Source organism: Tachypleus tridentatus, chromosome 7 (genome assembly GCF_004210375.1).
Source record: "Tachypleus tridentatus isolate NWPU-2018 chromosome 7, ASM421037v1, whole genome shotgun sequence".
Lineage (NCBI taxonomy): Eukaryota > Metazoa > Arthropoda > Merostomata > Xiphosura > Limulidae > Tachypleus > Tachypleus tridentatus.
In genome coordinates this window covers 16615299-16639264 of record NC_134831.1, presented here as the reverse complement: position 1 = coordinate 16639264, position 23966 = coordinate 16615299, and the positions used below count along the sequence as shown (strand labels likewise).

The window sequence follows — 23966 nt, the reverse complement described above, 5'->3', positions numbered from 1 at the left end:
GAGAGAAGGCAGCTAATCATCATCACCAACCGCCAACTCTTGGGCTATTCTTTTACCAACGTATAATAGAATTGATCGTTACATTATAACGCCCTATCGGCTAAAAGGGCAAGCATGTTTGGTGGTGGGACGGGAATTCGAACCTGTGACCCTCAGATTGCTAGCCAAGCATCCTGATTTGGTCTGGCCATGCCAGAACAAACCATAGTAAATACAAAGTTAAGATAAATTCTGAATGCACTGAATGTTATTTGCATGTTATACCTATGACGTAATGGCAAAAATAACTCTAGTTCTTCATATTGTACTGGATATAAATGGAAATTACTGAAAATACTGTATTTTAGAAGGAGATTATAAATTTGAGGCAATAGCAACTTAATAAGATAATCCTGGTCGTTGTTATTTCTTTAGTGCAAAGCTACACAATGGGCTATTTGTACTCTATCATCGCTGGTAATCGAAATATGGATTTTAACTTGTAGCTGACCCAAGGAAGTCCTGATTAATTAAATCGTTTATTGTTTAGATGTATCTTAAGACTTTTCCATGTGGACCATGGTTAGTATTTGTTTATATGTTTCAAAACGTAGTGCAAAACTACACGGAGAGCTATTTGACGCCCCTAATTTTGAACATAAAGAAACTAAAAGGAAGCCAACTAGACAACAGCACCCAGCACCTATTTTTTACACTATTCACGTCTGATCGCATAGTGAGATTTGTCAGTCAGCTTTAAAGTTTACTCACAGTTTCGGCACTCTAAACACTTAGCCAAGGCCGGTGCAAAACAATTACTAACAAATCTTTAAATATCGAATTATTATAGGCTGCTGTTATGGTTTGTAAGTGAAAATTTAGGTTTGCGAGATGAATTATATAAGTGTTGAAAAAAATCTATGCTAAACAAATGGAATATAAGATAATGAAACCATTTCTTTTACTGCAAACATCTTGCTATACTACAACATCAGCACAAGTTTCAAGAGAATTGTCTTTTCCTTAAATGTTTGTCAATGCAACTAAACAAATCAAGACCTTACAGGTACCAGCTAAATGATGAAGTGATAAGATGACTGGTTTACTATTTTAAAAGCATCGTGTTTTAAAAAGATAGAGTCTCGTCAGTGGGAAATACTAAATATGTATATTCAAAGAAATACAGTAAGTTTGAAAAGTATTGGAATAACAGCAGGAAGTAAACACGCTCTTTCGTAACTCGTACGACTAACGGGAGGAAACTACAATGAACTTCAACGTGCGCGCAAAAAGTTACCGTAACAACGCCTGTAAGCCTGTTTCCTATCTATGTTGCAGCAATGTACATATTTTTAGGCTTAACTATAATTCAAGTGTCTTTACTAATCCCAAATACATGACACGTAGAGATTCCTGAAAAGCGAATGTTGTATAAATTAGCGCTGTTATTCTGACGATTTAGAAATCACACGTAAGCCTATCTATATACAGGATTTCCTGTACTTAGCTTAGGTTAGGTCTTAGGTTTAGCCTAGGTTGAACAGTCAAGAACAATCGAGACGTACGAACTCAGAAACTACTTCTTTTCCGAGCTGAATATTTTCTTCTGCTACAAAGCAAATATGTAGAGAGCTTTACTAAGATAAATAAATAACTGTAATTATCAAATTAAGCAAGTAATAATTAAAGAAAATCGAAAAATTTCGAATGTGATAAACGAATAAGTTGTGAGAAGCCAAGCAATATTAGTTACCGATTTGTTGTAAAATTTGCTTTACTGCTGTTACTGCGCACATTTTCCATTTCTTGAGAGTTTATACCTCTAAAATTCGAAGTTCTATTTCTGCTAACGCTGTTAGCCTTTTGTGCATATTTGTGCTTAACAGCAAGCAAACCTCTATTGTTATGTCCTATACCCACCACTAGGAGTCAATCATTTTATCAACCAACAATAAAATTTTATAAAAAACAGGATTAAATGCCAAATAAGATATTTACCGAAATCTTTTCTCCATTTGAAATTTTATTAAACTATTATGAAATGCTGGATAACAAGAAAAACTCGAACCGTGCAAGAGCAAACAAACAAACAAAAAGAACTGACAAAATAAAAGCAGAATACAGAATTTAATATGTGAATTATGTGAGCATTTATTTTTAATATTGCGTTTCTAATTCATCTTCATACCATTACTCATTTCAACTGAGGTATCTAGTGTAAGGTTTCGTATTCCTAAGAAATCAAATAGTTCATTAGTTAAGTAAATGTTCTAGAGTAATTGTTTCTTTAAACATATACTAGACTTTTACGTATAACTTAAATGAACATTTTATCACTCAAAATGTTTTATTGAACTGAAAACCACATTTTATTTTTAAAGACTTTACCTCTTTTAATAAAACGTGTTTCATTTATTCATTATGTTTAATGGACAAACAAGCCAGTATTTTCTTATCCTTTGTGAATATTTTTATAAAGTATTGTCTGCGCATGCTCGTCATTAACATTGAATCGATAAACTAGTGGAAAAGCAGCTAGTCAAGAGCATTGACCGCCAGCTCTTTGGCCACTCTTGTCCGATTGAATAGCGGGATTTGACTGTCACTCAGAGATCGCACACACGGCTCCAAAGTTCAAAGCGAGATTCTGTGGTAAACGGACGCGAACTATAAACCCTCGGAGCTATAATGCTGACACACTAACTACCAGGCCTAACCCAACCCATAAAATTAATATAATTTGTTTTAGAATAATTTTTCTGACTTTAGTGCGTGTGTTAACTATTTTTTCTTATATATAGTTTTATTAGTAATTAGTTTAATTTCGTAATACAAAACTATGTTGAGACACTGTAATAATTCTTCTTAGTTGCTGTGAAAAACTAATAATCTGAAGTACCCACAACACACACATAGATATACACACTTATCGTCAACACGTACACTCTCACAACGTACTACAGATGGCAGCACATGATATGTCACAATTGATATGTATTTTATAGATAGAAATTTCAAACCTATTTTGCATGTTGATTTCTTGAGCTGCTCTTTTACCAACGAATAGTGGGATTGACCGTCACATTATAACGCCCCCCACGCCTGAAAGGGCGAGCATGTTTGGCGCGAAGGGGATGCGAACCCGCGACCCTCAGATTACGAGTCGCACGCCTTAACGCGCTTGGCCATGCCGGGCCTCCTATTCAATGGAGATGTAAAAGAATAAAAATACGGTCAGTACGGTAAAGACTGAAGAAAGTGCACGTGTGATTTGTGTGTTTTAAAGATAATGACGGTATGGGTATTGCTACATGTGATTTATTTATTTTATGCGAGACTTTGTTATATGGTTTACCAGTCTGTTCAAGTTAAACCTAATACAACGAAATATTCATTTTAAGGAATCGCCACGATCCAGATTCTATAATCTTATTTGACATACATTGTTTGATAATAACCATTTTTCTAGAAATTTTAAAGTATCCTAACTAAAAGAAATGATGATTTTCAACAATACGAGATGCGACGGGGATTCGAACTCGTGACCTTCAGATGACGAGTCTAACGCCTTAATCCACCTGGCCATGCCAGACCTGTTGTAAGTGATACACTAGAAGGATGGCAGTTAATAAACAGCACCCATTGCAAAATTTTCACGACTCTTTGACCCATCATGGCCAGGCGGTTAGGGCACTCGACTGTAACCTGAGCGTCGCAGGCTCATATCTCCGTCACATAAAACACGCTAGTTCTTTCCGCCATGTGGGGACGTTATAATGTGACGATGAATCCCACTATTCATTAGTAAAAGAATAGTCCAAGAGTTGGCGGTGGGTGGTCATGACCAGCTGCCTTCCCTCTAGTCTTCCACTACTAAATTAAGGACGGCTAGCGCAGATATCCCTCGTGTACGAAAGTCTAAAACAAACAAACAAAGTTTCACCTAAGACTTACAAGATGAGCTTCAAAGGCAGAAGAGATTGTTGGATTCAGTTTACCACGCTACTGAACTTCAACTCTTCTGGACCAAACTATCCTTATGGGATTTCGAGAAACGAGTATTAATATAACTTTGTATGTTCTGTTTAATATTTTATATGTTTGTTCACTCAGTTCTACATTTTTTGTCCAAATTATTACAGTATTATTAACATTTTCTGTTCTTCTGTTAAACACATTTATAACATATTAATAAAATTCTCTTTTGCTAAATATATTATTTTTTGCTCAACAGTTTGATTTATACCACCTTACATACCTTATTATTTATTATCTTAACGTGTTGGTAGGACTATCAAGGCAGAGTTGGGTACTGTCGAATTCATGATAGTTCAGATTAAGTGTTTCCTTAGGATTTGTGATTTGGTTTTCCCTCAGTCTCATGTCGCCTTTTATTCAAATATGTCGTTATCATCCAGGAAACCTCAATGTGCTTAACTAAATTTCAGCCCTACCCGTTTATATTTATCTGAGTGATTTAGTTATTAATTTTATGCAATGTGACTCCTTCTGGATATTATAATAAATTCTTAGTAAGTGGACATGAGGAACTAACATTTAGATATAGACGGATGAAAATGATGAATTGCCGATATAAATAAATAGACATAGACAGCTATTTTAATGTATTTAGTTCTATTTCTACATGATTCACCCTGAAAGTGCTCGTTACTTGGGAAAGTTTTCAGGAATGAACAGTAATGTGCTATTATCTAACTGTTGTTGGTCAAAGATAGTTAAAAAATGCTTATGTTGTACATATATATAAAAATAACTCTATATCAGGAGTGTTATGTACTGAAAAATAATTCACAAAACGTGATATCTTAAAATCACTTTTGAAAGTGCGATTAAAAGTGAATTGCTGTTGTTGTTGAATTAAGCTACACAATGGGCTATCTGTACTCTGACCACCACGGGTATCGAAACCCGGTTTTTAGCGTTGTAAGGAGATTGCTGAGCCACTGGAGAGCTATAAGGAGATTGCACCTCTCAGAAAGTGTTTTAAATAAATATTGTACGTCAGAGTACTTTATATGTGTATAATTGAGAATTATAAAATTATATTACATATGAACGATGATTGTGTTATCTGCCTTTTTCTCACAAAATAATGTTATTTCTTGTGTCATTAAGTCAAAGGAAGTCTTTAAACTTTGTGTCGTATTGTGAATTCTTAGGGTTTGTTTAGTTTAGGTGTTAACAATTTGACTATGAAGAACTCATAAGTTGTGAGTGACGAATTTTTACGTAGTAAGTTTAGTTAATGTTGGCAAAAAATAGTTTGTTTTCAGATGGATTCTCAAGTTTCAGTGAAGAATTACTAGCAGTAATAATGAGGTAATAATGTAGTTCCTTCATATTTGATACCAATGTACCAACATATTTTGTTCGTGTTATATCGAATATTTCCTTCGCTTTATTTTTGATCACTGTCTTCTCTTGTGGAGTATAAATAACGGTGCTTGTTTGGTTTTGAATTTCGCGCAAAGCTACACAAGGGCTATCTGCGCTAGCCGTCCCTAATTTAGCAGTGTAAGACTAGAGGGAAGGTAGCTAGTCATCGCCACCCACCGCCAACTCTTAGACTACTCTTTTACTAATGAATAATGGGATTGACCGTCACATTATAACGTCTCCACAGGGCGAAAAGGACTAGCGTGTTTTATGTGACGGGGATTTGAGCCGGCGACCCTCAGGTTACGAGTCGAATGCCTTAACCCATCTGGCTCTGCTGGGTCAAAGAGTCGTGAAAATTTTGCAATGGGTGCTGTTTATTAACTGCCATTTTTACCTTTTTTTGTTCCTGGACAGAAAGTGTTATTTCCTAATTACTTATGCCTAAAGTAAATAGAAAAGACCTATTTTTCTCTTCAAACTTTGCTTTTGTTACCTGGGAGCGTATAAGGAAAACATGATGGGAGACTATATATGAGGGCTGATACGTGAAAATGATTTACATTACAGTCCCAAATCTCGAAAAACTACTCACTTCTAAACATTTTTGTATAACTTTAGTATAAATACATGTAAATCTTGATTCATATGTTGTTTTATTCAGGCCTTATGCATATGAAAATATTCAAATTTGCCCATTTTTACAGAGAAAATAAGTTAATTTCAAAATTTCGTTATCCAGGTCACAAAAGCAAAGTTTGAAGGGAATAATGGCCATTTTCTGTACTCTTACAACATAAGCAGCTAAGAAATAATAACACATACTATCCAGGAACAAAATGTGTTACATAGTGTTATTATTTGGTTTTACATGTTTTTTTGTTCTATTGTCAGAGTTTATTTAGAGACCACGCACACTCATTATTTTGGTTAAATATACTTTTAGTGTTTGTTGAATTATTGTATAAATAGGGTTGCCATATATTAGCCATAAAAATCTAATTTATTAATAACTCTGTTCTAAAAGTGCGGTTAATTTATATGTCATGTAAAACAGTATATTTAATTAATACCGTTTTAAATAAACAATTAAATGAAATATAGAAGTTGTATTAACTGCTCACCTTTAGAATTACACGTATGATTTTTCAGTTATACTGTTTCCACGATCTGCAGCGAAACTGATCAGTGTTTTTATCTTGAAGCTTTCGAGACAGTCACGTATCTAATGGTGATTTATTATTCTATGCGAACTAAAAACAAATTGTAAAACACGACAGATTATATAGTTTGATGGAATAAAAAATATATAATTAGAGAACAAAGTGTGAAAAACCGCACTGGACCAAATACTGTAGGCTATAAGGGTTGTTTTTCATTGTTTGAAATCAAGCCTAAAGCTACAGAATGAACCATCAGTGCTGTGCCAACCACGGGTATTGAAGCCCGTATCTTAGTGTTGGGAATCTGCAGACATACCGCTATGCCACTGAGGGGCTAGGCTATAAGATAGAAAGCAACAAGATAGTTGAAAAACAATAAAGTTAGCTGGATATGAGATCACAGTTACTGAAGGGGCAATTGTATTTGTCTAGAATGCTGTTATCATAACAATATATTCGATAATGATTAATAGTATTAATATAAATGTTGTTCAGAACTCAAATGACAAAATAGTGTTTATAAAATATTTAAAAAGCTACAGTCACAATATTTCCTGTTTTCATAGAACGACAACAACAACAACGAAAACGAATATCCATATATGCTGAACTTGAAATAATGGTTTTCTTCCGAATTCCTTGTATTTACCCTTCATCTTTGACATGAGTATGTGATAATACAATTACTGAATCGATTTGATTCTTTCGCTAGCTGGTACGTGAGGGCGCCACATTTGAAAGCCAGAGTAAACTAATAAAAACACAGCAAGAAGTCCAAGCAGTTTATATGGCTTTAATCCTTCGAACAAAGTGTAACCTCATTTGAGAGAGAATATAGTACAATATACTTTACCTGGTAGTGGATGACTGACATCACGGTACTCCATCTGCGTTACATGACCACATATTTTCGATTTTCAGGTAAAGAAACGAGAAAGCGGAGAAGATCTTCGATTATACTAAAAGTTTTAAACTTTAAATTAATAAATATATTTTTTAATTCGGAGAAAAAATATATTCGACTTCTAAACTTATTTGGCAGAACATGCAAATAACAACACTGTAGTTTGATATTAAAGTTAGACGAGCCAATAGGAAATTTTGAAACGCTTAACCGTTGATTGCTTGAAATCTTGTGTTTCTATGGTGATTGAATGGAGTAAAAATGTCTAAGTTGTTGATGCCGATATTAGCTTTGCTTTATATAGTAGCAATTATAAGCACTGCTGATGGTGAAAGGCCTAGAGAAATCTCGACTAACCCTGGAAAGCAGGTAATATTGACCACTCAACGTAATGATCAGTCAGAACAAAGAACTGACCGTGATCGACCTCTGAACCTTGTAGTGCTCGCTCCACAAAACAACACTCTGCCTTACTCTCTTCACAAGGTACTTCCTTCTATCATGTATGCTGCGAAAACAGTTGAGGACGAGGGTATTTTAGGGGGTCGTGTCATCAGGGTTTATTCTCGGAACACAAAATGCTCCTCCACGTATGGTCCTCTGGCCGCATTTGACATGTATTACAACAGGATGGTCGACGTTTTCTTGGGCCCGCTCTGCCCTTACGCCCTGGCGCCCGTCGCGCGTTACACTACCGTATGGGAAATTCCGGTAATATCAGCCGGTGGACAGATCGACTCCTTTGACTACAAAGCTAAGTATTATTCGCTACTGACCCGAATGAACGGTTCTTATTCTCAAATCGGACAAATTTTTCAAATGATGCTGTTAACTTTCAGCTGGCGAATAGTGGCGTTTCTCTATCATAACTACGTGGATCGATCTCGCGGTAAATCGAACTGCGCGTTCACCCTTGGCGCCGTTTCTCACGCCCTAGACAAGCAGGATTATCATGAACGGGACTTCGATGAAACTTTACCCGATGTTTCCTTCCACGAGTTTTTGGATGATGTATCCAAACATGCCAGAGGTGAGTGAACAATCTACAATACGGTCTTATCCACCTTCCGCTTTATTTTTTAAAAGTGGTTTTCATAAAATTTGAAAGAAAAATAACCATCCGAGGCTGTGATAACACATTATACGCATGTGAGAAAGATTTTCTTTTAGCTTGCTGACATCACAATGTTATTTGTCCAAAACTTTTTCTTTGTATTTTAAGAACTTATCAGACGGGTTGACATGATTGTAGGTTATTCATGTTATTTAAGTACGCATGTTTATCTTCTAATCTAAGAAGTAACCACCATGATGAAACTTTGTAGAATGGATGGCGACTGCCCATTGTGGAGACACAAGTGTAGAGGACGACGTTTCGAAAGTCTTCTGCCTTTCGTCTTCAGGTCAATTCCGTCCATTCTACAAAGTTTCATCATGAATACTCTGCCTAAACAATCTGTCAAAGAATAACCACCATATTTCGATGGAATGAGTTTCGAATAATTATATTTAAAACTATATTTTCATCAACAACTTGGCTTAAGATTTCAAGCGTTCATTAACTAATTACTTCGTATTCTAGTTTCCAAGTTTGAGAGTCCTTTTGGTTGATATTTAACTCAAGTTTGCGAAGTATTTCCTGCTGCTTGTATTGTTCACTGTTGACAAGAAAACCTCAGGCCTTCGGACAGAACTACAGCATTATTATCAAGGATGAATAGTATTTATAATGCTTTGCTAATACATGTTTGTTTGTTTTTGAATTTCGCGCAAAACTACACGAGAGCTATCTGTGCTAGCCGTCCGTAATTTAGCAGTGTAAGGCTAGAGGGAATGTACCTAGTCATCGCCACTCACTGCCAACTCTTGAGCTACTCTTTTACCAACGAATGGTGGGATTTACCGTGACATTATAGCGCCCATACGACTGAAGGGCTTTTCCCACCACTGGTATCGGAACTCGGTTTCTAGCGTCGTAAGTCCGCAGACATACCGCGGTGCCATTAGAGAGCTTCTTTAAGGCATGGATAGAGATTATTGTGTTCCTCCTTTTTGTTTATGGAATCCCTTGTATGGAGTAATAATAAGTGCACTCTTGGGCTACTCTTTTACCAACGAATAGTGGGATTGACCGTCACGTTATACACCCTCACGGCTGGGAGGGCGAGCATGTTTAGCGCGACGCGGGCGCGAACCCGCGACCCTCGGATTACGAGTCGCACGCCTTACGCGCTAGGCCATGCCGGGTCTACGTCACAATAAGGGCTGGAAAACTGCTACGTTAAGTTATAGATTTCCATAAACATATGATTACTGTATTAGTTTACTAAATATCTAAGAACTATAAGGGTGTTTGTTTGTTGAATTTCGCGCAAAGACATATTCGTTCGCCATCTATCCCTAATTTTTATAAACTTTTAAGAATTTTGGCTTTGATATAAAGCAGCTAATCAACATCAACACCGCCCACTCTTGGACTGCTCTTTACGAAAGAAGTTAATATATTTAACTACAGAAATCTTTGCATCAACTTGAAACACTTTATTCTTGTCTTACGCTGATACATCGGTAAGTCTACGGATTTGCAACGCTAAACTCAAGGGTTCGATTCCCATTGGCGGACTCAACAAATAGCCCAATGTGGCTTTGCAACAAGAAAACACACACACACATACTTTATTCATTGGCCCGGCATGACCACGTGGTTAGGGTGCTCGATTCGCAAGTTGAGGGTCGCTGGTTCGAATCTCCTGCCACACTAAATATGCTTGTCCTTTCAGCCATGGTAAAAGAGTAGCTCAAACATTGATGGTGGGTGGTGATAACTGGCTGCCTTCCCTCTAGTCTTATACTGCTAAATTATGGATGGCTAAAATAGATAGCGCTCGTGTAGCTTTGTGCGAAATTTAAACCAAGTCAAAAATAGTGGGATTAACCGTGACATAATGACGTTCCCACGGGGTTTGTTTCGTAACCCACATTGTAACACTATTTTTTCTTTCAGTATTAGCAAATTACGTTTATTTTACAAGATGATTTAATTGTGTTTTAGACCGAGATATTACAGCTACTTATAAGGAAAAAAAGCAAACAACAAACACAAAAATAGATTTGATTCCTCTAGCGTAATCGCAATTTCTATATTTCTAGATCTTTGACATGTTCGTAACCTCCAAATCTATAGATCTCTAACGTGATCATAACTTTTATATCTGTAGAACTCTGACACGTTTGCAGCTTTCAGATTTGTAAATGTTTAATGTGATTCCAACTTACAGATTTGTAAATATTTGACTTCCAAACAACCTCCAAATATGCAGATCTTTAACTTGATAATAAACTCCAAATATGAGACATTTAACTTGATGAAAAACTTCAGATCTGTAAATCTGTAACATGATTACAACCTCCATAAATTAAACATGAATATATTATGTTATTTCATCTACTAAGTTCACCGAGGTGAATCGAATCTCTGATTTTAGCGTTGTAAATCCGTAGACTTACCGCTGTACCAGAGGTGGACGTTATTTCATTTGAAGAATTTGCGAAGCTCCCCTGTTTGTATTTTTCTATGATTTTTACATTCAACAATCTTATGATTAATAATAATAAAAAAAAACGTGTTACCCCAGTGACTCAGCGCTATGTCTGCGGACTTACAACGCTAAAAACCGGGTTTCGATACCCGTGGTGGGCAGAGCACAGATAGCCCATTGTATACTCTTGTGCTTAATTCTAAATAATCAAATTTTCACTGAAAGAACTGTCATATGTCTATCAGATTTTGTTCGTAAAAAGTGGTTCATACTTTCTTTATTAGGAGAGTTAAATTATTGATGAACTTTTTGTCTAAAGTTGACGCTTGCGCACAAAGTTTTGCCTTTGGAAACTTTTCAACAGTAACAACTTTAAATAAAGTTTTGGTAAGTAAAAGTACTTAGAAGAAGAATAATTTTTACACAACATCATTGATGACACTTGTTTATAAGTAACAGATATATTCTCTTTAGATGCCTTTGATTTTGTTTGGGGAAATATTGTTTTAAGTCACAGAATAGGCTTAATTATTGAAATTATTCGTTATGTATTGATTCTACTGACCACATTATTCAAAACCCGAATGCGTTTCAGTCATTAAAGGGTTTTAAAAATATGCCTTTTTTCATGTAGAAATTTTATGACCATATCTTTTATCGTATAATGTCTTATTATATTCACCGACATTCTTGTGTCATTAATTTTATGTTTTATGTGTCTAACAGTAGCTATGTCTTTTATATACACATTCGTAATCGTCAATCTATTGAGAGAAGAAAAATAAGCACTATATCTTTCGTTCCACTAGTTACAACTAGAGGGGGTTTGTCAGCCATAGCTGATATGTAACCTTTTGAAACAAATTTATTATAAATTAAAAATCAATTTGAGAAAAAAAAAAACCGTACAAATCGCTGTATATTTAGTATTGAGATAAAGGAATTTTTAAACTTGTAATGACGAGAAATACATTTGAAGTAAAAATGTTTCTCACGACAGCTGGTATGGATAATAAAACTTTTATTAAAATAAAGTAGAGAACAACGTTTCGACCTTCTTAGGTCATCTTCAGGTTAACAAAGAAAGAGTTTAAAATTCTCTTTGTTAACCTGTAGAAAGAGTTTAAAATTCTTTTTGTTAACCTTTAGATGACCTAAGGAGGTCGAAACGTTGTTCTCTACTTTATTTTAATAAAAGTTTTATTATCTATACCAGCTGTCGTGAGATAACAATTTTTTTAAACTGTAGTGAAGGTAACATTTATCTAGGAAGAACAGTGCATTAGTTTTATCTAACTTATTATTTTCAGCTTTTATTGAGTTCTTGCATGTTGAACAGTTCCGCACTCTACGAATATGCAAAAATTCACAGCTATTTCTTAACCTTCAGGCTGGGATTTGTTTTGAATGATAAAATAGAATTTTTACCCGTGTGTTCCGTTGTTGTACACGAAGCACGAATCTCCTAAAATAATCAAAATTAGGCATTTCATATTTAATTAATTTTACAAATATTTCATAGGGTAAAAATAGCCGCATATAAGATTTTTAAAACGTTATTCTTAGATTTGTGAAGATTTTGTAATGTAAAGCCTGTGATCGAAAGAAGAAACGTAAAGCAATTGACACAGCGATGATGTCTCCCGCTGTTACAACGGTAAGTCTATAGATTTACAACGCTAAAATCAGGGGTTCGATTCCCCTCGATGAACTCAGCAAATAGCCCAATGTGGCTTTGCTATAAGAAAAAACCACACACACATACAGCAATGTTAGTGACTTTGCATCTTCAAGCTACATGTTGGACATTTCCTGTTTATAGTAAGATCGCCACACCGTTTAATATTTATAACTTACTATCTTGATGAAATTTCTTTATATATTTCTCATAAGACGCAGGAGAACATGAAAAAATGGGCAAGGTAGTTTGAGATACTGGATTTTGCATCATAAGTTTCTGATGTCTTGAAACTATAGGGTTCCAGAAGATAATAATTTTCACTACTATCGGCAACTTTATGTCACAGGAAGTTAGTTTATCTTTTATATAAAGACATACCGGATGTTCTCATACTTGAAACCTATAGAGAGATATTTAAGTATCGAGGCATCAGTTTGATTATTTACTTACTTCCTTAGTTTTTTAATGCCTCGTGTCGTTAAAAGCACTGAACAGTCAATATCGACTTAGGAAGTCTAAGAAGTGGCACGAGAGATTATATCAACAAGTAGTTTATTCTCTCAAAAATTTGAACAAACACTTTCTTTAGTTTACATCAGTTTAATTTCCGCTTCTCCACAACATAATATATCTTTGTTTATTTTTTGTAAAGTTTATTTTCAACAGTTAAGCATATACTTACCGACAAAACTCCAAATAAACTCTGCTGTGACATATTTAGTTATTAACGAGAATGAAAAGACAGCTTAGAAAGAATTTCCTTTCGTGTATTTTAGACCTTATTATTACAGGCTTGGTAAAGGTTGCTTACTGTCTATCTAAATGGAAATTTTAAAAACAAATTACCTTATTAGATGGAAGTGAACGTATTTCACAATATACGTTGGAAGTTATTTCAGTAATTCATATTTATAATTTTCATTTATTTCAACGTTTATTCAACAATGAATGTTTTCTTATTGTGCTATTGGAAAACCAAAAAGAAGCTCAGTTATTATTTTACTTACGCACATCTATACAACAAAACTTCTGTTTTCCTTTTCCAAAATGTTCTACGTGAAACCGGTTCTGTAGCATCACAGGATTTTATGTTCAGTACAAATCCAGAAAACAACTAAATATCTGTTTCCCACTTAGTTTTATGTAGGAAAGATATCGGCGAAATGAAACTTGAGAAAAACACGAACATTTTAAGAAAAGCGAAGGAAAATGAAATTTTATAGTGCTGTCTGTTGTATGTCCATGTAACTACTTCCCAGGAAGTGGATGGAACTTCACCAAAATTGACATGGAGGCTCATTAGGCTCATGTATGTGTCCACATACAAATTTTCTATTCTCCGTTTTTAATGTTCGTTTGTGCAGTTTTTTAAACTACTTCTTCGCCTCCTGTAGATGGATCTTCCCCAAATTTAACATGAAGGTTATGGAATCCATGCAACGGGATAGGAAAATTTACAGTTTTACATTTTGTGTTCTGCAGTTTTTTGTACGTTTTTCTGTTGTTGTTGTTGTTTTTTTTACAATTACATATAAGGGAAGCACCTTTTCATGTAAAAAAAAATAACCTTTCATTCATCATGAACTTACATAACTTCCATCTGGAGTACGGGTACTCCAGCTAATTAGAAATAAACTTCTATTGTTTAATTTAACATTCTAGAATTTAAGAAAACTCTCGAAGATTGGTTTCTCACATCGAAGAAGAAAAAACTTTGTTAGTGCATGTTCGTAACTTCAGTGTTATTTTTAAAAAATGTAATGCTTTTTTTTTTTACTGGAAAATATTTTAGGTATTATTGGTTTTGATTTTACTAGAAAAGCTTTAAGTTAATATTGTTTTTGGTTTCACTGGAAAATTTTAAAGTTATTAGTGGTTTCAATTTTTTTGGAAAATCTTTAAGTTATTATTAGTTTCGGTTTTGCTTGAAAATATTTAAATTATTATTGGTTTCAATTCTATTGGAAAATCTTTTAGTTATTGTTGGTTTCGGGTTTACTGGAAAATCTTTAAGTTGTTATTGGTTTTACAATCACTGAAGTTAGGTAAAATATGTAATAAACACTCACACTTTTGTTGATATTTTAATGCTCAGATTTTCAAAGTAGATTTGATAACAGCTTTATCATTCAGATACGTTTGAAATTACCCACAACATGAGACGTTACAATATACAATGATATTGAACGTAGCGAATGCGCTAAAGTAAGAGTAACACATTACTGGTTTTACTGTGTGTGTGTATTGGAGACGGCTGATGTAAGCATTGAAAACTTTCAATAAGATATTTAACTAATAATGAACTAATGAAGTCGATACATTGTTATGTGTTCATTGTTTTAAATAAGTTGCTAATATGCATACCATCGTTTCTACCCTAGTGTATTAAACCTCTGATAAATAGGATAAAAGACGAAATTTTTAACCAAACTTGGATAATTTGACGGCAAAAATATGCTATACAAATGACTATTGTATGATAGTACCTAGTGTAGTACCTTAGGTTTAAATGCTAATCAGTGGAAAGAGGTAAGTTGGTAGGTGCCACAGGTAAGAGGGCTTGTACCACTGTTAACAGTGGATTCCTGCTTCTCAGATACGATAAGCTGAACATCTTCTAGTTGATGTTTCATAAATGGTGTTCTCATCATAGGCCATTATAATCTAAACTCGTGGTATTAGCATGGATATTTTTTTAATTACGTCTAAACGGCCAGGTTAAGTACTTCGGGGGTTGGCCATAGGGGTCATTTCATGCTAATTTACCCATAAAAAAGAACTTGTCCCTCTTCATGTAATAGATTTCTTTGAAAAAATTCGAACATCATTTTGATTTATTCAGCCATGCAAAATCCTAAAGCTGTACTTCATGGTTGAATAATTAAAAATGAATGTTTTGCTTGAATTTTTTTCGAGGAAATATATGACATGAATTGGGAAGCCTTAGGTGAGTTGGCATGGAATGACTCTTAGCCATAGCTAATTTAAAATTACCGATCAGAGAGAGGGATAGCAATCGGTTTGAATAATATACGTTGCCAGTTCGGATACCGTAAAATGGCATGGTTATAAAATGGTTTTGTTTTCCTTACGACGACGGCGGTGCATCCACAATTTTCAATTCTCAACCTATGACCTGAAGATTGGTGGATAGATGGACCAATCACAGTTCAATATTTTAGTTAACCTGGATTTTACTAGAACGTCATGGAGTACGGAACTAAAAAACTCTGACGAACGTTAAGATACACCTATAATCCTATTAAAAGCAGAACTGGGTGTATAAAGACAACCAAAATATGTTTAGTTAAATCAAAAACTTACAAAATCAGACGCAAGTTTGACAATAGTAAACAGAGAGAACTTACCAGACACCAGACGTTTTAAAGAGGAGGTAAAAAGGTGTAATGTTACAATGTAGATGTCAGATATGATAAAAAGCAAACTATATCACCTGTGGAAAAATGTTGATAATCCAACATGAAAATAGTTGTAACAGTACTTGAAGTTGATTTTGTTTTTAATCATACCATTTTTGCGATACGTTTTACCGAACCATACCTTCATAACTGAATATTTCTAGAGTATTCTCTGACTTCTCGCATTCTGAACGTTGAACCTTCACGAAGGCAGCCCTGTATGCTACTACTGGGCTATATCAGACCCAGTTTCAACGACAGTGACTAGTGTTTATATTTAAACATTGATACATGTATTTCAAGGTGTTTTCAAACGTTATTAAGGAAAATTAGGTAAACAGGTTTTTATTTAGATTAGTACTATCTATATTATTGAAGTTTTTAGATTAGTACCATCAGTATTATGGAAGTTTTTAGATTAGTACCATTAGTATTATGGAAGTTTTTTAGGTTATTACTATTTATATTATTGATGTTTTTAGATTAGTACTGTCAGTATTATTGAAAAGTTTAGATTACTATTACCACACGTATGATTAAAGTTTTTAGAACAAAACTACATACATTAATGAAGTTTTCACGACATGCATTATTGAACTTTTAGCTTAATACTACACGTGTTATTAAAGTTTTTACATTAGTACTACAAGTATTACTAAAAGTTTTCAGATCAGTTCTTCACATATTATTAAAGTTTTTAGATTAATACTTCACATAATATTAAAATTCTCAGAGTTGTACTTTATGTATTATTAAAGTTTTTAGATTAGTACTTCACATAATATTAAAATTCTCAGAGTTGTACTTTATGTATTATTAAAGTTTTTAGATTAGTACTTCACATATTATTAAAGTTTTTAGATTAGTACTTCACATAATATTAAAATTCTCAGAGTTGTACTTTATGTATTATTAAAGTTCATCTGAAATTTACAATTTTCCATTACTTTTCAGAACTATTTTCTAAAATAAGTACCACATGACATCTGTTTGCAGAATTCTATTTTATTACTACATCTTCGTATTATGAGTAGCTCAACGCTTATCGGTGTGTGCTTTTGAGTATTTGCTCTCCTAATCTACTCGTTCAAAATTAGGGACGGCTAGCTCAGATATACATTGTACAGTTATCCGAAACAATGGAACAAACAATGTATTAATTAACGAGTTTGCATCAGTCATGGTTACGATTTTCAAATTACCTTAACGGACAATTATACCCTTGAAAAATAGCTGTCATGGGTTCATGATACTTGTCATTCTCGCGAGTACCAAGTTACCTTGTAGAGGGATAATAGAACCAATACAATAACCTTGTAGAGGGACTTCAATACAATATTGAAAACGACAAAAACGTGTGAACTTTATAAACAAAATTTGACGTTACAAAAGAAAACCTAAATACACCTTCTAATTTTCAAATAGGTATTAAAAATACACCATTAGCGTACGCCAATAATTTTATACAAAACAAATCTGAATGACTTAAAGCCCTTCTCAGATGGCTTAGCTTTCAGCCTGAGAGCTTTTACAGTTTCCGTAATAACATCATAGATATCCCATTGTGTAGTTTTATGTTTAACACTTAACAACTGCTATTGTTTACAAAGCACGTGTGTTATCGATGGGAGAAATGAAATAACTCTAATGATTACTACATAATAATGTAGATAACAATGTAACATAAATTACTGCATTTACTGTTGATAACACAATTCAAAACAATTTTGGTAACATACAGTCATGTGAAAAAAGTTAGGACACCCTACGAAAGCCTGTGTATTTTTGTAACATTTTTGAATATATAGATATTTAATCTCAATTTTAACAATACTGAGAGATTATAGGAATATAACTAAACAATTAAAACTGAATAAACGACTTTTCAAGATCTTCTGTAAATGTATTTCTACAAAAATGCATAATCTAACTGAGGAAAAAGTTAGGACGCCCCCACATTTATTCCCACTTAAAATAGCTCAACTCACACACAGGTGTATCACACCAGGTGCACATGATTAGAAGATCGTAACTCAGCATTTTGAATGAGGCTTGCCCTATTTAAACTTCAGACATTTAGTTTGGTGTGCTCTTGACTGTTGAAGTGAGAGTGAGCACCATGTTTGACGTAAACCAAATACAGCATTCCAGGAAAAGAACCTCATACCAACTGTGAGGCATGGAGGTGGAAGTGTCATGGTTTGAGACTGCTTTGCTGCAGCAGGACCTGGACAGCCCACAATCATAAAATCCACCATGCATTCTACTGTGTATCAGCGGGTGCTTGAGAAACATGTGAGTCTATCTGTAAGAAAATTAAAGCTGAAGCGGAGCTGGACCCTGCAACACGACAATGACCCAAAACATACCAGTAAATCCACCAAGGACTGGCTTAAAACTAAGAAATGGAGAGTCCTGGAATGGTCGAGTCAAAGCCCAGATCTTAATTCCATTGAGATGCTGTGGGGTGACTTGAAACGGGCTGTACATGCAAGAGACCCTTCAAACATCTCACAGATGACAGAATTCTGCATTGAGGAGTGGGGCAAACTTTCTTCAGCCCAATGTCAGAGACTGGTAGATGGCTACAAGAAGCGTCTCACTGTAGTTATTTCAGCCAAAGGGGGTAACACTAGCTATTAGGGGTAGGGTGTCCTAACATTTTCCTCAGTTAGAATATGCAGTTTTGTAGAATTATATGTACAGAAGGTTTTGAAAAGTTTTTTCTACAATTTTAATTGTTTAGTTATATTCCTATAATCTCTCAGTATTGTTAAAATTGAGATTAAATATCTATAAATCCAAAAATGTTACAAAAATACACAGGCTTTCATAGAGCGTCCTAACTTTTTAACATGACTGTAACTCACAAAAATGTTCACTCAGTAACGTTTTTAGGCCTTCAAACTCTTAGTATGTTGTTGTTAACTGTAAAGTGTAAGTGTGTAATTTACCCTCCAGACTGTAGGTACCTTGTTTGCTGTAAGTGTATAATTTACTGTTCAGATTATCTTGTTTATTATCACTTAGTTTAACTACAGGTAATCAGGATATCAATTATTGCTCTCTCATTGAAGGATCATCAGATTGAGTTGTGTATGATTCTAACGAGAAACATCGTTTGCTTTGGTGTAATGTGTTATTCTCAGACATGAAATCATAGAACATAAGGATTTCCAACAAAGAAATACAAATTAAACTCTTTGTAGAATATAATTACAATTAAAACAATCCAGTCACAAAATTTTCATTCCCTAAACTTAGATACTTATGACAATATATTTTACTTCTATAAAGTGATCTACAGCTTTCGGTTTGGTTTGTGTTGAATTTCGTGCAAAGCTGCAAGAGGGTTGTCTGCGCTATCAGTCCTTAGTCTAGCAGTAAAAGATTAGAAGAAAGGCAGCTAGTCATCACCGTCCATCGCCAACTCTTGGGCTACACGTTTAATAACAAAGAGTGGAATTGGCCCTTTATTTTATAACACCCTTAGGGCTAAAAGGGCGAACATGTTTGGTGTATCGAAGACTTGATTTCGCAACCCTCATGTTGCAAGTCAAGCGTCCTAAACACCTAGCCATGCAGGAAACCACAATAAATACAAAGTTAAGATAAATTCTGAATGCACTGAAGGTTAATTGTATTTTGCTCGTACGATGTTCCAGCTATTGTAAAACCAAGATACAGTAGACGTAGTTATAAAGAACAAATATAGTAGATATTGTAAGACTAAGATACTGTAGACGTAGTTATAAAGAAAAAATATAGTAGATATTGTAAGACTAAGATACTCTAGACGCAGTTATAAAGAAAAAATATAGTAGATATTGTAAGACTAAGATACTCTAGACGCAGTTATAAAGAAAAATATAGTAGATATTGTAAGACTAAGATACTGTAGACGTAGTTATAAAGAAAACATATAGTAGATATTGTAAGACTAAGATACAGTAGACGTAGTTATAAAGAAAACATATAGTAGATATTGTAAGACCAAGATAGAGTAGACGTACTTATAAAGAAAAAATATAGTAGATATTGCAAGACTAAGATACAGTAGACGTAGTTATAAATAAAACATGTAGCAAATATCAACAAAATACAGTTGATAGAATAAGAGTAAGATACAGTGGAGAGAATAACAACAAAATAGAATAGATATATTAACAACACAATACAATAGATACAATAATACTACAATACATGAAATAAAATAAAACAAGAATAATGTTGTATAATTAAGTATCTGGATTGTAACCATTTTAAGTATCAAAACACGAATTTTAGCGTTACCAGTGTGCTACCAGGCGGAGGTATGTGTATTTATAGAAGTTGTTGTTTTGAATTAAGCACAAAGCTACACAATTGGCTATCTCTGCTCTGCTTACTACGGCAATTGAAACCTGGTTTTTAGCGTTCTAAGTCTGCAGACATATCGCTGTGTCACTGTAGGGCATATTTATAGAAAATGTATAAAACATATGCTAGTAGAAAAAGAGAATTTCTAAATATTCTAAGAAAAATAACATAAAGCTAATATAGTTCAATAAAAAATAGATAGTAAAATAAACACAAGTTATAACCAAAACATTAGATATAACCAAAACACTAAATATAACCAAAACACTAGATATAACCACAACACTAAATATAACCAAAACACTAGATATAACCAAAACACTAAATATAACCAAAACACTAGATATAACCACAACACTAAATATAACCAAAACACTAGATATAACCAAAACACTAAATATAACCAAAACACTAGATATAACCAAAACACTAAATATAACCAAAACACTAAATATAACCAAAACACTAGATATAACCAAAACACTAGATATAACCAAAACACTGAATATAACCAAAACACTAGATATAACCACAGAAAAAAACGGTAGTTCTAGAAATAAATAAACCATTGGTTACTTAATTTTCTTCTCTTAAATTGAGGTTTTATATTAGAATTGCTCTTTGAAATGTATCTCAGAATGTATATTTTTGTTAACCTGAAGATGAACTAGGAAGGTCGAAACGTTGTTCTCTGCTTATCAATAAAAGTGTTAATACCCATACCAGCCGTTCTGAGATACATTTTTATTTCAAGTAGGTTTCTCGTCATTAAAAAATGCTCTTTGAAATATTAAATGTACCTGAAACTTTAAAAAGAATAATAAAAATGTGTGACATGTGTTTAAATGATTTCCAATTTTTCTGCGCTTAGATTTTCTCTAATTATTTTCACAGAATTTTAATAATCTTATTATAACAGACATATCGTGTATATATTCGTTGGTTAAAGAATAGCCCAAGAGTTGGCGGTGGGTGGTGATGACTAGCTGCCTTCCCTCTAGTCTTACACTGCTAAATTAGGGACGGCTAGCGCAGATAGCCCTCGTGTAGCTTTGCGCGAAGTTCAAAACAAACCAAAGCGTATGCTACTTTAAATGCAAGGACAATAGATTTCGAGACGACTGTTCAAGCTTGAATAACCTCATTAAATTAAATAACACACACATATATAGTCTCTATTACTTAATACCAGAGTCTAATCCCAAGTATGTTTGCAATCCTATCCGTTGTGATCTGTAGGAAAAAAAAGTAGCAAGCGTATAATGCTGTTTTGAACAACACTATTTTTACAGCCTATTATGTTATTTATAAAGTAATTTAGTTTTTTTCCACTATATCTTTGAAGATATACGGTTTCGTTTAACAACAGCTTCCTTTTAACGCATATGAGATCTGTGTTCTTTTATACAATTCGGTTACGCAAAATAGCATTGTAGAAACTTTTGGTGAGCTTCTTCGGAAATTCTTTATCAAAAGACTACCGTGATGTATAATGCATATAATGTTTTATTTTTTATACTACGCATAAAATAAATAAAAGGGTATTGAATTTTGCAACATCATAGTTATAAATATGTCAAACCAATACTATTACAAAATAATGTCACCTAATCCTCCTCAGGTTGCTGTTGTGATATCATGCGTGTAAAGATTTATTGAACTGTTTGAAAAGCAAATGATCGGTCATATAACCTATTCTTCACATTCAGTGGACTTATACAGTCTAGCAACGTTTGTCAATTTCAAGTGAGTAACAAAGTTGGAAATGCCGTAAGTTGCTTTAGAACCATGGTTCAAAGTAGATATTTGTATATTTCATACATTTGGAGACTCATTTGAAACACAGAGGCTGGCCAATCACAAGAAGTTGTAGCGTGTTGGTGGAGTGTCTCTGAGCGTAGTTAGGAGCACGTGGACCTGCTTCTATATAGATGTTACAATAACTTGAAAACCCAGACAGATCAGACCATATCCGACAAACACAGTTAGATGACTGTTATCTGTCGATTTTGGCTCGCACAATCGCAGTTTTCTGTTATAATAATGAATCACATGCTCGCAGTTACAAATAGTCGCCATGCTAATGTGCACATTGTACGAAACAGACGACTCTTCAATCCTTTGGAGAAGGTATATAGTGCTCTTCAGTAATGCGTTTTATCTTGACAAGTTTACTTCAGACACTAAAAATGCTCTGACTGACTTTGCTCTGTGTGACAACCGTAAGCCATGATGAGGCGAAACACGAGATACTACTAAAAATGTAAAACTACAAATACGAATTGCTCATTAATGATGATTTTTTTTTGCATTTAAGGCTACATGACAAATAATCAAATATTGGACATGTATGCAAAATAAACCAAGGAATTGCTTGATATTTTTTCATAGTGGTATTTTCATAATTGTATTTTCGTTTATATTTTAAATGTCTTTTCACTATGCACCTATTTGCGACAACCAAACCATGGGTATCATTATTTACCACCTTACTTATGTGGTTTAGTAAAGGATTAACGTTTTTTAACACAGAAATTTCATCCATCTAATCAATTCATAAAAACGTGCAATTTGCTTCATCTTTATTATCTGTTGATTTAGCATATAAAGGATAACTGAGCACATAAGAAATTCTGACAAATATCTGGCGACTCATTTAGTTTTTGCTCTAAATTAACTATTACTCATGTTGAAATACAACACATTTAAATAATGAATACCGATTTATAGAATATATATTGCTTGTTATTTGAATTTCGCGCAAAGCTACACGAGGATTATCTACGTTAGCCATCCCCAATTTAGCAATATAAGACTAGAGAGAAGACAGATAGTTATCACCACCCACCCCCAACTCTTGGGCTAACTTTCTTACCAACGAATAGTAGGATTGATCGTACTTTATAATGCTCCCGCGGCTGAAAGGGTGAGTATGTTTGGGGGTGGAACGGTGATCCGAACAGCAACCCTCGAATTACGTGTTACAGCCCTAACGACTTAGCCATGGCAGGCTAAATTATATATACAGAGAATAAGCGCTTCTGGTATCATCACTTTATCCAACTACTGACAGAAAAAACAAGAATAACAGAAATCATCACGATGTCCTCACAAAATATGTAGAATGACTAAGACATTTGAGTGAAGTGTTTTCAATGTAATATTTGTATCTTGATCATTCGTTTGTATATTTACTTTTCATATTAGAACTATTCTTTCTTGTTAGCTGGCATTATTATTGTTATTATTACAAATCTGTTAGCAGTTAGGCTTAATGCTGTTATTGTTTAGACTGTTATCGGCTAAAATAGATACCATTTTTTACTAAGATTTTGCCATAGGCTAGCATCAACAATGCTGTCGCTCCAAACGTTTTCACCGGCCACTATCAATACTGTTATTGCCTACTCTTTGTTATCGGCATGGCCAGGTAGTTAGGGTGCTCGACTCGTAATTTGAAGATCGCAGGTTCAAAGTCTCCTCATGCCAAATGTATTCGTCCTTTTAACCGTGGGGACGTTATAA

At 34.1% G+C, this 23966-nt stretch overlaps 1 protein-coding gene across 7 annotated transcripts in view; it reads left to right on the top strand.

The window, feature by feature from the left end:
- Nucleotides 1–23966, top strand: part of LOC143255200 (atrial natriuretic peptide receptor 1-like) — a 140911-nt gene that overhangs the window by 12552 nt on the left and 104393 nt on the right. Inside the window, exon 1 of one of the 7 annotated variants that reach the window (XM_076510481.1) lies at nt 7149–8473. The exons of 5 other annotated variants lie outside the window; for them this stretch is intronic. In XM_076510481.1, coding sequence (XP_076366596.1) covers nt 7705–8473 — 769 coding nt within the window. In that variant the 5' untranslated portion in view covers nt 7149–7704. Of the gene's footprint in view, nt 1–7148; nt 8474–23966 lie in introns of those variants that run through there. One more of the 7 variants, XM_076510485.1, reaches the window with a different exon arrangement.